Source organism: Acomys minous (genome assembly GCF_964271855.1).
Source record: "Acomys minous genome assembly, chromosome: 2".
Classification (NCBI taxonomy): domain Eukaryota; kingdom Metazoa; phylum Chordata; class Mammalia; order Rodentia; family Muridae; genus Acomys; species Acomys minous.
The window spans coordinates 87,247,662-87,259,755 of record NC_140484.1 but is presented as its reverse complement, the minus strand read 5'-3'; the positions used below and the strand labels follow the sequence as shown (position 1 = coordinate 87,259,755).

The window sequence follows — 12,094 nt, the reverse complement described above, 5'->3', positions numbered from 1 at the left end:
ATAGAAAAAATACAGAGATGCTTCTGAATTTTTTCATAATATCTATTTGCTCTAGATTTTAAATTCTTTTTATTTTATTTATTTATTTTGGTTTTTGTTTGTTTGTTTTTGTTTTTTAGAAACAGTGTTTCTCTGTGTAGCCTTGCTGTTCTGGATTTGCTTTGTAGATGAGGCTGGCCGCAAATTCACAGAGATCTATCTGCCTTAGCCTCCTGAGTGCTGGGATTAAAGGTGCGTACCATGATGTATGGCAGTTCTTTTTATTTTTGTGTGTATGTGGTATATGTAAATGCATGTGGGGCCACCCATGCCCAAGTGCATGTGGAGGCCAAAGGCGGATATGATCATGTGTCTTCCTTGATGTATTACCATGCTTGGCTTTTATGTGGGTCCTAGAGATCTAAACCCAGGCCTCATATTTATGCATCAAGTTCTTTACCCACTATGTAATCTCCCCAGCTGCTGCTGCTGTTGCTGTTCCTCCTCTTCTTCCTCCTCCTCTTCATCATCATCATCATCATCACTAACTTGATAGGTAACAGAAGACTGAGAAGTTAAAATTAATGGCCAGAAGGTTTTGAAGCTGCTGCAGTTGTTGACATTAGCTATGGTCAGCTCCAGTGTGTTCTTTGACATTGCCATTGCCATTGATGGCAAGCTCTTGGGCCTGTCTCTTTCAAGCTGTTTCCAGATAAAGTTTAAAAGATAGCAGAAAACTTTTGCATTTTGATCACTGAAGTGATTTGATTGTAAGGGCTCCGTCTTTCACAGAATTAAACTAGGACTCGTGTGCCCGAGTGGTGACTTCATATACTCATGACACTGGTGACAAGTCCATCTGTGGAATAAAATCTCATGAGAATGATGGGATCCTCAACTTGGAACTTGCAGGTCTTAGCATCATGTCCATGATGGACCAAACACAAGTGCTTCCTTGTTTGTTATGTGCACTGTCAAGACTGATTGGATGGCAAGCATACGGTGTTTGGTTATATGAAAGATGACTTGAATGTCTTTGAGTCCAAAAAGACCAGCAAGTTCACCAACCTCTTTTTTCTTTTTCCATGGAAATTGGTGGCATTTGCTAACCTCCCTCCCCAAAAAAAAGGAGTAGTTAAGCAGATAACATGTTTCACTTGGCATTTACTACCTTATATTCTTTTTTTTGTTTCTTTGTTTGCTTTTTTTACTACCTTATATTCTTACCCTATTCATTACTCTCCTCCTCCTCCTCCTCCTCTTCCTCCTTCTTCCTCTTCCTCCTCCTCCTCCTCTTCTTTCCTCTCTTGCTTCTTCTTCTTTGTTTTTTCAAGACAGGTTTTCTCTGGGTAGCCCTGGCTGTCCTGGAACTTTCTTTGTAGAGCAGGCTGGTCTGGAACTCACAGCGATCCACCTGCCTCTGCCTCGCAAGTGCTGGGATTAAAGGCATATGCCACCATGCCTAGCTACCTCTCTCGTTTCTATTGGTAAAGCCTTTATTCTTTCCTTTTCTTTTAGATTTAGGGTGTTTCTATGAATGAGTGTGAGTGCCACAGAATGTGTGTGAAAGCCAGAGAACTTTTGTGAGTCAATTCCCCTTCTACCAAGTGTGATCTAGGGATTAAATTTAGGTCATCTCAGACTTGACAGTAAGTAAGTCTGGGCCATCTGGTTGGCCCTAAATCTGTTATTATTTGTGGCCTGAATCTCTGTACCTCACTTCTCAGGAGGTACATTCACTTCTCTGGCATGTACCTGAAGCTCCAACTAGACTAGAGAGGAAGATGCAGAGGCGTATTCCTGTTCAGCACTGTAAAACTGTTGGCAGCTACCTAGGGCTTGATGACAAGACTTTATCAGTTGAGGCCTTTACAGAGGTTGCCTCTTAATGAAACCCTCCTATAGACAGATGATTTATGACAAAAAGAAACACAGTGGGATCAATACCTCACCTTTGAGGAGATTGGCTAGTCTTCCTTTAGTTCTACTCTGTTTTTATTACTTAAATTGTTCCTTAGTGTAGTAGGATAGGACTATGGAGGGACTTGGAAATGTAGGCCTAACACTCTGAGAGTCAGGGAATGGCACAGTGTGAGTGAGCCTTTGGATGTAGGTGGTGCCTAGGTGTGGCCTGCCCCAGCTTCCAGACATGGCTGCCTTTTTCTCTGTTGAGCGTTAATATATGTTGAGTGAGTCGTGATCTTACGTTGCATTGTTGCAGGTATATTTGAGTGAGAAATCCCGTGTCTACTGCAGAACAACCTTCATCTTTCTGGCTAAATGACCTCGGTGCCAGTGATACCAGACACCTACAGCCATGTTCTTGCAGAATTTGAGTCCCTGGATGCATTACTCACAGCTCTGCGCCTGGACTCCAGCCGTCTAAAGGTGAACGTCTGTTTTGAGACTCTCCCTGCAGCCAGCCCATTGCTTTCATTGTCATGTGCTGAGGTCGTGCTCTACCATTCTTGCCCTGCTGCTAGTTCTGTGTGTTGTGGACTCTTGGGGCTCCAGCCTGTGGTACCTGTCATGGGAGCAGCTCATTCTTTATTTTTGAGCTATCATTTGAATCTTTCTCAGTTCTGGAATGTGATGCTGTCCACTTATTTTCCCCCTTCTTGGTAATCATGCTGTCTTCTCTCAGAAAATAATATGCTTGTATAGCATTAAAATAGTATAAACGAGGTGGGCTGGAGAGATGGCTTAGAGGTTAAGAGCACTAGCTGCTCTTCCAAAGGTCCTGAGTTCAATTCCCAGCAACCACATGATGGCTCACAACAGTCTATAATGAGATCGGGTCTCTCTTCTGGCACACAAGCAGACGTGCAGGCAGAACATTGTATATATAATAAAAATAAATAAACCTTTAAAAAATAGTATAAATGAGCATACCCCATTTAGGTTTTGGAACATGAACTACTACAGTTACTTTGATACAGCCCTGTATAGGGAACAGACAAAAGCTCTGTGCAAAGTATACGGTTTCCCAAAACCTCAGACTCTTGATTGAACACAGTGAAGAATTAAGTCTTAATCAATCTTAAATGGTTTTGTTCTCTTTTGTTTTTGCTTTTTGTTTTGCTTGTTTGAGACAGGGTTTCTCTGTGTAGCCTTGGCTGTCCTGGACTTGATTTGTAGACCAGGCTGGCCTCGAACTCACAGTGATCCATCTGCCTACATCTGTTTCCCTAGTGCAGGGATTATAGGCATGTCCCACCATGCTCCGCTCTCTTTTGTTTTTCAAGACATGGTTTCACTGTGTAGCCTTGACTGTCCTAGAACTTGCTCTGTAGACCAGGCTGGCCTCAAACTTAGAGAAGCGCCTGCCTCTGTCTCCTGAGTGCTGGGATTAAAGGAGTCCGCTACCACCACCTAGCATGATTTTATTTTTCAGCTTTTGGTGGTGCCTCAAATCACCCAACCTTCTTCTTTCCTCCTCCTCTTCCTTCTTCCCCTTTCTTTCTCTCACCTTTCTTTCTTTCTTTCTTTCTTTCTTTCTTTCTTTCTTTCTTTCTTTCTTTCTTTTTTGAGACAAAGTCTCACTCTGTAGCCCAGACTTGTTGAAAACTGGCCCACTCTCACGGTGATCTGCCTGCCTCAGCCTCCCCAGTGCTGGGATTACAGGCATAAGCATGATGTCCCAATGCAGGTTTCTGTTCTCTGGGAAAAGGGAGAAGAGGAACTCATAGCTAGGCTAGTGAAGTCAACAGTGGTGAAGGTCAGCATTGGGAATGGTTTTAGCCACAAGGTACAGCATGCCTTACTGTTGGACACAGTAGTCAGTGTGCCAATAATGGAGTTATGGGAGAATTCTGAGTGCCTGTGAGAAAACTCCAAGAAAACATCAGTTTCTTCGAAATACAGAATTACTCTTGGACTGTGTTTCTGAGCTCCTCCTTCCAGGTTTAGTAGGTAGAAGTGAGTTTACTTCAGCTGTTGCTATTCATGTGCCTCTGTGGAAACGTGTTTTTGCCACGTGTGGCTTATCCTTCTGATTAAACACCTTTCTCGTGTGCTTCTTCTTAACCCTCAGATTGTCTGCTGCTCTGAATAAAGTTGGCTATTGCATAAGACTTTAGTCTTCCTCATTTTTAGGCCATGCTTTCCCGACGCACACTGCCAACTAGAGCTGTAAACACCTTATAAATAAATAGTGGTTAATGTAGTAAGTACAATTATAATCTACTGGACCTCAGCATTACTTGAATTAGGGTAGTGGCCCAGTGAGGGTACTGAGGACACAGGGTTCTCAGTCTTTCTCCTCCCATCATACATATTGCCTTAATTACAGTGGTAGTAGTATAACATCCTGCCTACGTTAGCAACTCAGCAGGTGTCGGGGGCCAAGAACAAAGGCTGGCACGTTTCCTTGACGCTGTCTTCCATTAGAGAAGACAAAGATTCCCAAGAAGTCCCTAGCAAGCTGAGCCTGCTGCCTGGGACGGAGCCCCTTGGCCAATCCTGGCAGCCAAAGAACCTACAAAAACAAATACCTGGGCTTTTCAGTTTCTATGCTGGAAAGAAAATTGAACAGGCTGGGGAATGTTTGTTTGGTTTGAGACAGGGTTTCTCTGTGTAGCCTTGGATGTCCTGGACTCACTTTGTAGACCAGGCTGGCCTCGAGCTCCGCCTGCATCTGCCACGTTGAGTTCTGGGATTACAGGCGAGCGCCACTGTGCCCGGCTGGGAATGTTTTTTAGTCAACGTTTTGGCATGGGCATTGTCTACAGCATGACTGCAACTTTGGTGGCTCAGGAAAGAAATGAGCAGGCTGAGGTTGTGAGGAGACATAGCAGCTGTGGGGCCTGCATCTGAGTCCTCCCCGTGGGCTTATGTGGTGGTGTTCTGCAATAGAGATGATTTAATCGAGCAGTGATTGAAGTAGCTGTTTTGTCCCCTGGAATTATTTTGTTTCCCCCTATTGCGGCCACACTGCAATGACCTGGACACATTATGGAAGTGTGAGCTGTTTAATAACTGCCTTGTAACAAAGAAAAGTCACTCATTTATACAATTGAGCCTATTCAGCTTTTTGAGATTCAGCTAAAAGTTTAAAAGCAAAATGTTCTTTGTTTGGTGTATTTCAGTGTTCTAGGATTGCAAATGCGTGCTGTTACACTGTGTCCTTCTGAGCAGGGATAGAGGGAAGGAGGAAAGGGAGCGCAGACTGGCCCTGCTTATTTCTAGGGGCCCAGCTTATTTTTAACAGTGTTGGGAATGCGGTCTAGGTTCCTGTGCGTGACAGGCATGTGTCCTTCAACCAAGCTGCATCCCCAGCGCACAGTGGATGTGGCATGGTCATCTCACACTTGTCTCTTCATGCTCGTAGTGTACCAGCGTAGCTGTGTCCCGGAAGTGGTTGGCACTGGGCAGCACGGGAGGAGGACTCCATCTCGTTCAGAAAGATGGCTGGAAGCAAAGGCTGTTTCTCTCTCACCGGGTGAGAACGAGGGCTTCACCGTTCTACCATCCCCCACCCCCACCCCCTTGTAACCAATCATTTAGAGAGAAAGAGGAATGGAAACAGACTGTTGTTTGTTTGATGTTCCAGGAAGGTGCAATCTCTCAGATCGCCTGCTGTTCTCATGACGATGATTTTGTTGCCGTAGCTACCAGGTAAGAAACCCTTAGAAGGATGATCGTTTCCAAACGCGTGTGAGGCTGACAAGTGTGCTTGTTGGGATGGCCAGCCCTCTCATTTTACCCAGCACTGTCCTGGTGTTGGCACTGAAAGCCATCTCCTGGGAACCAATTCTGCTCAGTGAGCTGGGCGTGGTGGCGCACACCTTTAATCCCAGCACTCAGGCATCTCTGTGAGTGTGAGGCTAGCCTGGTCTACAATGTGAGTCCAGGACAGCCCAGGCTACACAGAGAAACCCTGTCTCGAAAACCAACAACATCATCAACAACAACAAAACCAAAAAAACAAACAAACAAAAAATAACCAACCAAAAAAGAAAAAGAGAAAAAGAAAGAAAAACCACCAAAAAAAGAAAAAAAATTTTCTCGGTGCCAATCATCTGGGAGGGGTAGTTGGTCACCCTAGTGTTTGTGAAATCATGATGATTCGAGGCAAAAACATCTGAAAGGCCGTAAAAGAGAACAGGAAGAGGCACCTCTCCTTGCGGAACTCATCTTCACATCGGGGTGTGCTTTATTTTCCTCTCAGCATCTCATTCTTTTCCTCATCTTCATGCTTAAGCCTATGTTAAATTTTTAATAGTATCTGCAATCTTGCTGAGAGAGAGAGCGAAAGAGAGCGTGAGAACATAATTTTGAACATTTTGGTCCTCCTAGTTTATTGATTTGATGGCCAAAAGAAAAAAGTGAATACTTTCCCCCCTAACAACAAGAGTTTACACTGTCCTTAATATGGTTAATAATACTTTGCAGTTCAGTTTTACCTTTTTGTCACTGCTGTACCTTTTTTGTGGTAACTTGATTTGCCTGTAACTTGTCTACAGCCAAGGTCTTGTCATTGTTTGGGAACTAAATCACGAGCGTCGTGGGAAACCAGAGCGAGTTCATGTGTCCTCAGAACACAAAGGCCGAAAAGTTACTGCGCTTTGCTGGGACACAGCTGTTCTGAGAGTTTTTGTAGGTGACCATGTGGGCAAGGTGTCTGCCATAAAGCTCAACACTTTGAAACAAGCAAAGGTGAGGTCATGCTCCAGCACCTTCTGTGTGTCCTGTGATGTAAGGTGCTTTCAACTGAAGGGGGCAACCTTATCTGCTGTGTTTCCTATAAGCCTCGGGGAATCCATCTCTTATTAACTTGCTTAGTGTAGAGTCTTGGCTGAAGAAATGTAACTTCTGTTGTTTAAGTTACTCTTATGAACATACCAGAATGTTCTGGCTTGTCCATAAAAACCCAGCAAAGTTATTTTTTGATTCCTGATACATATTTGATTCAAATTACAGTTGAGTTGGACTTGGTGGCACATACTTTTAATCCCAGCTCTCAGGAGGCAAACGCAGGCACATCTCTGAGTTCGAGGCCAGCCTGCTCTACAAATCAAAATCTAGAGTGGCCAGGGCTAACCCTGTCTTGAAAAATCAAAAAGAAAAATAGAATTGAAACCCCACACATAGCAGAGACTTAATTTCTTTCTTACTCAAAAGGGGAAATACTGTCATAAGTGAAAAATTCTAATATATATACATATATATATTTTTTAAACAGGGTTTCTCTATATACCCTTGGATGTCTTGTAGTTCTGTATATTTCAAAACTAACTTTTTTCTATTGCAACCTCACAAACAGCTAATTACAAACAGAACCTTGAGAAATTTATGTAGTCAGGTATCAGATAATTTGACAGATTTTTGTGCTACATAGTCCAAGCTGGCTGAGATCTTCCTGCCTTTGCCTTCCTAGCTGGGATTAAAGGTATGTGTCACCGCTTTCAGCCTCACAAATTTTACCTACTTTTTTTTTTTTTTTTTTTGAGACAGGATTTCTTTGTGTAGCCCTAGCATCCTGAAACTCACTTTGTAGACCAGGTTGGCCGCGATCTCACAGAGATTCCCATGCCTGACTTTTTTTTAAATTTTGAACTTTTTTTACTTTTCTTGGCTTATCAAGACAGGTCTTACTCAGGCCTAGACTGGGCCTGATCTCACAGCAGTCCTGTGGCCTCAGGTCCCTGAGTATGGAGAGTGCAAGTGTGTGTCACCACTCCTGGTGCATTTTGGCTTTGGCTTACTTTAACAGGTCAAGCAGAAGAGGCTGTTGTAAATCTATTTCCTTCTCACGACCCTTTTAGGCAGCTGCCGCCTTCGTGATGTTCCCTGTTCAGACAATAACAACAGTGGACTCCTGTGTTGTCCAGTTAGACTATTCGGATGGAAGATTACTGGTGTCTTCACTGACACGGTCCTTCCTGTGTGACACTGAGAGGTATGCTAACTGACCACACATCAGCTACACCGAATGTCAGACTGCCCAGGTCTAAGTACAGCTAGTCATGGAGCCGAAACCCTGCAAGTAATTTTGTAGTTGTTAATAGGGAACAAGGTAAATGCAAGTTGGTGATAGAAAAGAGGAGACAGTCTGTCTGTTGGGTGGTGAGACAGGCAATCAGTGAAGCCTCCCCAGTGGCATTACCTAAGTGCCCCGAGAGTGCTGAGCACCTGTTGAATGTGCGGAGTCAGAAAGGCTGCCCTGACTTTCACTGTTGCTCCTTTTACAATGCGCTTTGTATTTAATGGCATTTTACTAATGGGCACAGTTGAGTGAGGAATTACCATAGCTTTGTGAAGCTGACAAAAATCTCACTAAAGTCTCAGGGGTGGAAACACAGGTCCAGTGAATGGCAAAGCAGTGAGTTAGAGGCGGCTGTGGGACAGCAGAGCAGACAAAATGGCTCACATGAGTGTTCTCTGTCACTGACAAGTCCCTTAGCTCCCCCTCAGGCCCAGAAGTGTTGAGTGGCCATTGTGTTCATGCTGGCCTGCTTGCTTTGCTGGCTGTCCTGTTTCTTACGATCTTCCCTTTAAATATTTGTTATGTAAAACTTGAAGCATGCACACACACACAAAAAAAGTGAGAATTCTACAATAAATGAGGCCTGAAATATGCATTTCATCGGTTACAGCAGGGTTGAGTTGCAGGAATGTGGAACCTGCTGCAGAAGTAGCACATAGAATCATCCCATTCTATTAGCTGGGATCCAGGTGGGCGGATCATGCATAGTATAATAACTTAAAAGTTCACATAACTTTTTTTGTTTAGTTTTAACCTACACTCTCCTCAACGAATGCCATTCTCTAAAACTCTGTACTCTTAAATTGGGCTTGGTGGCACATACTGTAACTCCAGCACTTGAGATAATGGAGGCAGGAGGATCAGGGAGTCAAGGTGATCTTTGGCAACTAACAAATAAGCAGCACAATAAATGAAATGATAATGTCTTACAGTGCTCTGTATAGCTCAAAGCATTCTTATCTGCATGTTCTTACAGTAAGACAGTTTAGTCACAAAGCAGGTACATGGAGGAATAGTCACCGAGTCATCGAGGGCCTTAGAGTAGACTCTTGCTGAAGAGCATATTAGATCCTTCTCCAAGAAGAGCCTGCGCTCATGAGCGCAGTGACCTGGAGCATGCCCATAACCCTAGCACCTGAGGACAGAGGCAGGGCTCCTGGACGGAGTTTGAAGCTAGCTGGAAGAGTGTAGTGAGACCCTGTCTGAAACCAAACCAAACCACTGAGTGCTTTCTGTGGGCCAGTCACTGGATACTGGAAATTTACTAAAAAGGAGCCAGAGAAAGCCTGTGTCCTGGAAATTCATTATCTACCATCCAAGTAGATGCAGTTGCCATGTGTAATGTGGTGTGTGCTGTGAAAGCAGAGTGCAAGAAGCAGATAATTGAGCAAATGGGAGTCTAGGACATTTCTCAGAGAAAGAATGGTGCAGCCGAGTCATGAACAGATATCACATCTCAAGTCAAGAGTCTAGACTTGAATAAAAATACATATACACAGGGGCCAGAGAGATGGCTCAGAGGTTAAGGGCACTGCCTGCTCTTCCAAAAGTCCTGAGTTCAATTCCCAGCAACCACATGGTGGCTCACAGCCATCTAGAATGAGATATGGTGCCCTCTTCTGGCCTGCAGGAGTACATGCAGGCAAAACACTGTATACTTAATTAATAAAGTCACTATCCCAGGCGAGCATACCACATATTAAAACAAAACAAAACAAAACAAAACATATACATACGTGCCTATATGAAAATAGAAGGGACTATTAGAGGGGACGAAGGGGACAAGCACTGCAAGTTTTCTTCCTGTGGACTCTAGAATTATGAATAGATGTGTGCTAAACAATCATGTGTGTTTGTTTAACTGCGTCTGTATCAGTTGAGCTGATCAGTAGGTAGATGTCAAGGCAAACGGGGAAGGGAACTAGTAGGAGAGAAGAGGGCTGGGGAGGTAAGAAGGTAGTGCAAGCAAAGCATATGACATACGTGTGGGAAATGTCACAGTGATACCCATTTGCTTATCATTGCTGCTGCTGCTGCTGCTGTTGGTTTTTTGAGACAGATTTTTCTCTGTGTAGCTTTGGCTATCCTGGAACTCAACCATTATTTTGTATGCCAACTAAAAAGTCGTGCTTATAATTTTAGCATTTGGAAGACTGAGGCAAGAGAATTGCTGAGAGTTCAAGGCCAGCCTGTCTATGTAATAAGTTCTAGGTCGGCCTGCGCTACAGAGGGGGACCCTGTTTCAAACAAAACCAAAACCCAAACAGACAAGTAACATAAAGAGACTAAGACGAAACAAATGAGCTGGGTGGTGGTGTATGCCTTTACCCCAGCACTCGGGAGGCAGAGGCAGGTGGATCACTATGAGTTCAAGGCCAACCTGGTCTACAAAGTGAATCCAGGACAGCCAAGGCTACACAGAGAAACCCTGTCTCGAAAACCAAAAAATAAAAAAATAAAAAAGAACAAGAAACAAATGAGTCATTATGCCCTCTGTGTCCCATGCAGCTCAGCTCTCACCACTAAGGGAACAGACCGTCCCAAGACACACTCTTTCGAAAGAACCTGGATTTTAAGAAAAGGAAGAGTTTATTGGGTGTTTGTAGTGGGGGAGGGTCTTGGAGACAGTTGGGAAGTAGTAGCTTGCATGGAATGTCCACAGAATTATGTTATACACAGTGACTTGAAAAGCAGGCAGTAGGGTTCACAGGTGACGGCAGTGCTAATGTCTTTTGGATGTGAAACAGGCCTTCCTCATTCTGTGGGTTATAAACAGTACTGACGCAAAGAGCTTGGCTTCCTGTCACAGAGTGGTTACCGTAATCGTAAGCAGCCCTGTTTGGACCAGTCTATGCCATTGTTTTCTCCTCTAGCACTGACAGACTAGAGAGGCAAGGGCGCTGTGGGTGGGGTCACATGGCCATGCGCATTTGTCCTGCTGGTGTTTTCTTCTTTGATGTGGTTGTTTTTAACATTTCTTTTTTGTAAGTAAACCTGCTTTGTCTTTGTTTCTGGAAATTAGGGAAAAGTTTTGGAAAATTGGAAATAAGGAAAGAGATGGAGAGTATGGGGCTTGTTTTTTCCCTGCAAAGTGTGCTGGGGGCCAGCAGCCCATGATCTACTGTGCGCGCCCGGGCTCCAGGATGTGGGAAGTGAACTTCGATGGGGAGGTGCTCAGTACACATCAATTCAAGAAGCTCCTGTCATTGCCGCCCCTCCCTGTGATCACTGCAAGGTAGCCACTTCCTACAGGGACTTCCTGGAGGCCTTGGGTTAAAAATCTTTGATTTGGAGCCGGGTGTGGTGGCAACATTCCTTTAATCTCAGCCCTTGGGAGGCAGAGGCAGGTGGATCGCTGTGAGTTCAAGGCCAGCCTGGTCTACAAAGCGAGTCCAGGACAGCCAAGGCTACACAGAGAAACCCTGTCTCAAAAAACAAACAAACAAACAACAAAAACAAATCTATTGATTTGTGGGACGTCCAAGATATGATTATACCTTATAAGAGTGAGATAGAAGTTTTATTAAAAGATTCAGGACTCTTAAACAACTGTCTTTCTTGTGATACAGAGGTAAGGGGAGATGCAATTTAAGCTTTTGAATTTGTTTTCAAATTGGAGTTTTGTCTGTATTGTAAGCACTAGCACGTTTGTTTACCTTCCAGAGCAGAGCCTCAGTACGACCATGCAGGTGGATGCTCCCAGTCGCTGGCATTCCCCAAACTCTTGCATCTTAGGTGAGTTTCTCCTTTCCCTTTTCTCTTTACTCAGAGGCCATTTGTTTTGTTTTTTCAAGACAAAGTTTGTCTGTGTAGCCTTGGCTGTCCTGGAGCTGGCTCTGTAGACCAGGCTGGCTTCAAACTCAGAGAGCCACCTGCTTCTGCCACCCAAGTGCTGGGATTAGAAGACATGTGCCACCATGCCAGGCCTGTTTTTCAGTTTTTAAGAGTGATGTTAGAGGGGGGCTAGAGAGGTGGCTCAGGGGTTAAGAGCACTGACTGCTCCTCCAGAGGTCCTGAGTTCAATTCCCAGCAACCACATGGTGGCTCACAGCCATCTATAATGAGATCTGATGCCCACTTCTTGCGTGCAGGTGTTTATGCAAGCAAAACACCGTATGCTTATAAATA

At 44.2% G+C, this 12,094-nt stretch overlaps 1 protein-coding gene across 9 annotated transcripts in view; it reads left to right on the top strand.

Annotated features, from left to right (window-relative positions):
• Window positions 1–12,094, top strand: part of HPS5 (HPS5 biogenesis of lysosomal organelles complex 2 subunit 2) — a 47,100-nt gene that overhangs the window by 2,782 nt on the left and 32,224 nt on the right. For 5 of the 9 annotated variants that reach the window (XM_084773928.1, XM_084773932.1, XM_084773924.1 and 2 more), the window contains exons 2-8: window positions 2,201–2,367; window positions 5,309–5,419; window positions 5,531–5,595; window positions 6,444–6,636; window positions 7,746–7,879; window positions 10,989–11,201; window positions 11,630–11,701. In XM_084773928.1, coding sequence (XP_084630054.1) covers window positions 2,260–2,367; window positions 5,309–5,419; window positions 5,531–5,595; window positions 6,444–6,636; window positions 7,746–7,879; window positions 10,989–11,201; window positions 11,630–11,701 — 896 coding nt within the window. In that variant the 5' untranslated portion in view covers window positions 2,201–2,259. Of the gene's footprint in view, window positions 1–119; window positions 232–2,200; window positions 2,368–5,308; window positions 5,420–5,530; window positions 5,596–6,443; window positions 6,637–7,745; window positions 7,880–10,988; window positions 11,202–11,629; window positions 11,702–12,094 lie in introns of all 9 variants that reach the window. The other 4 variants (XM_084773931.1, XM_084773929.1, XM_084773930.1 and 1 more) reach the window with 2 other exon arrangements.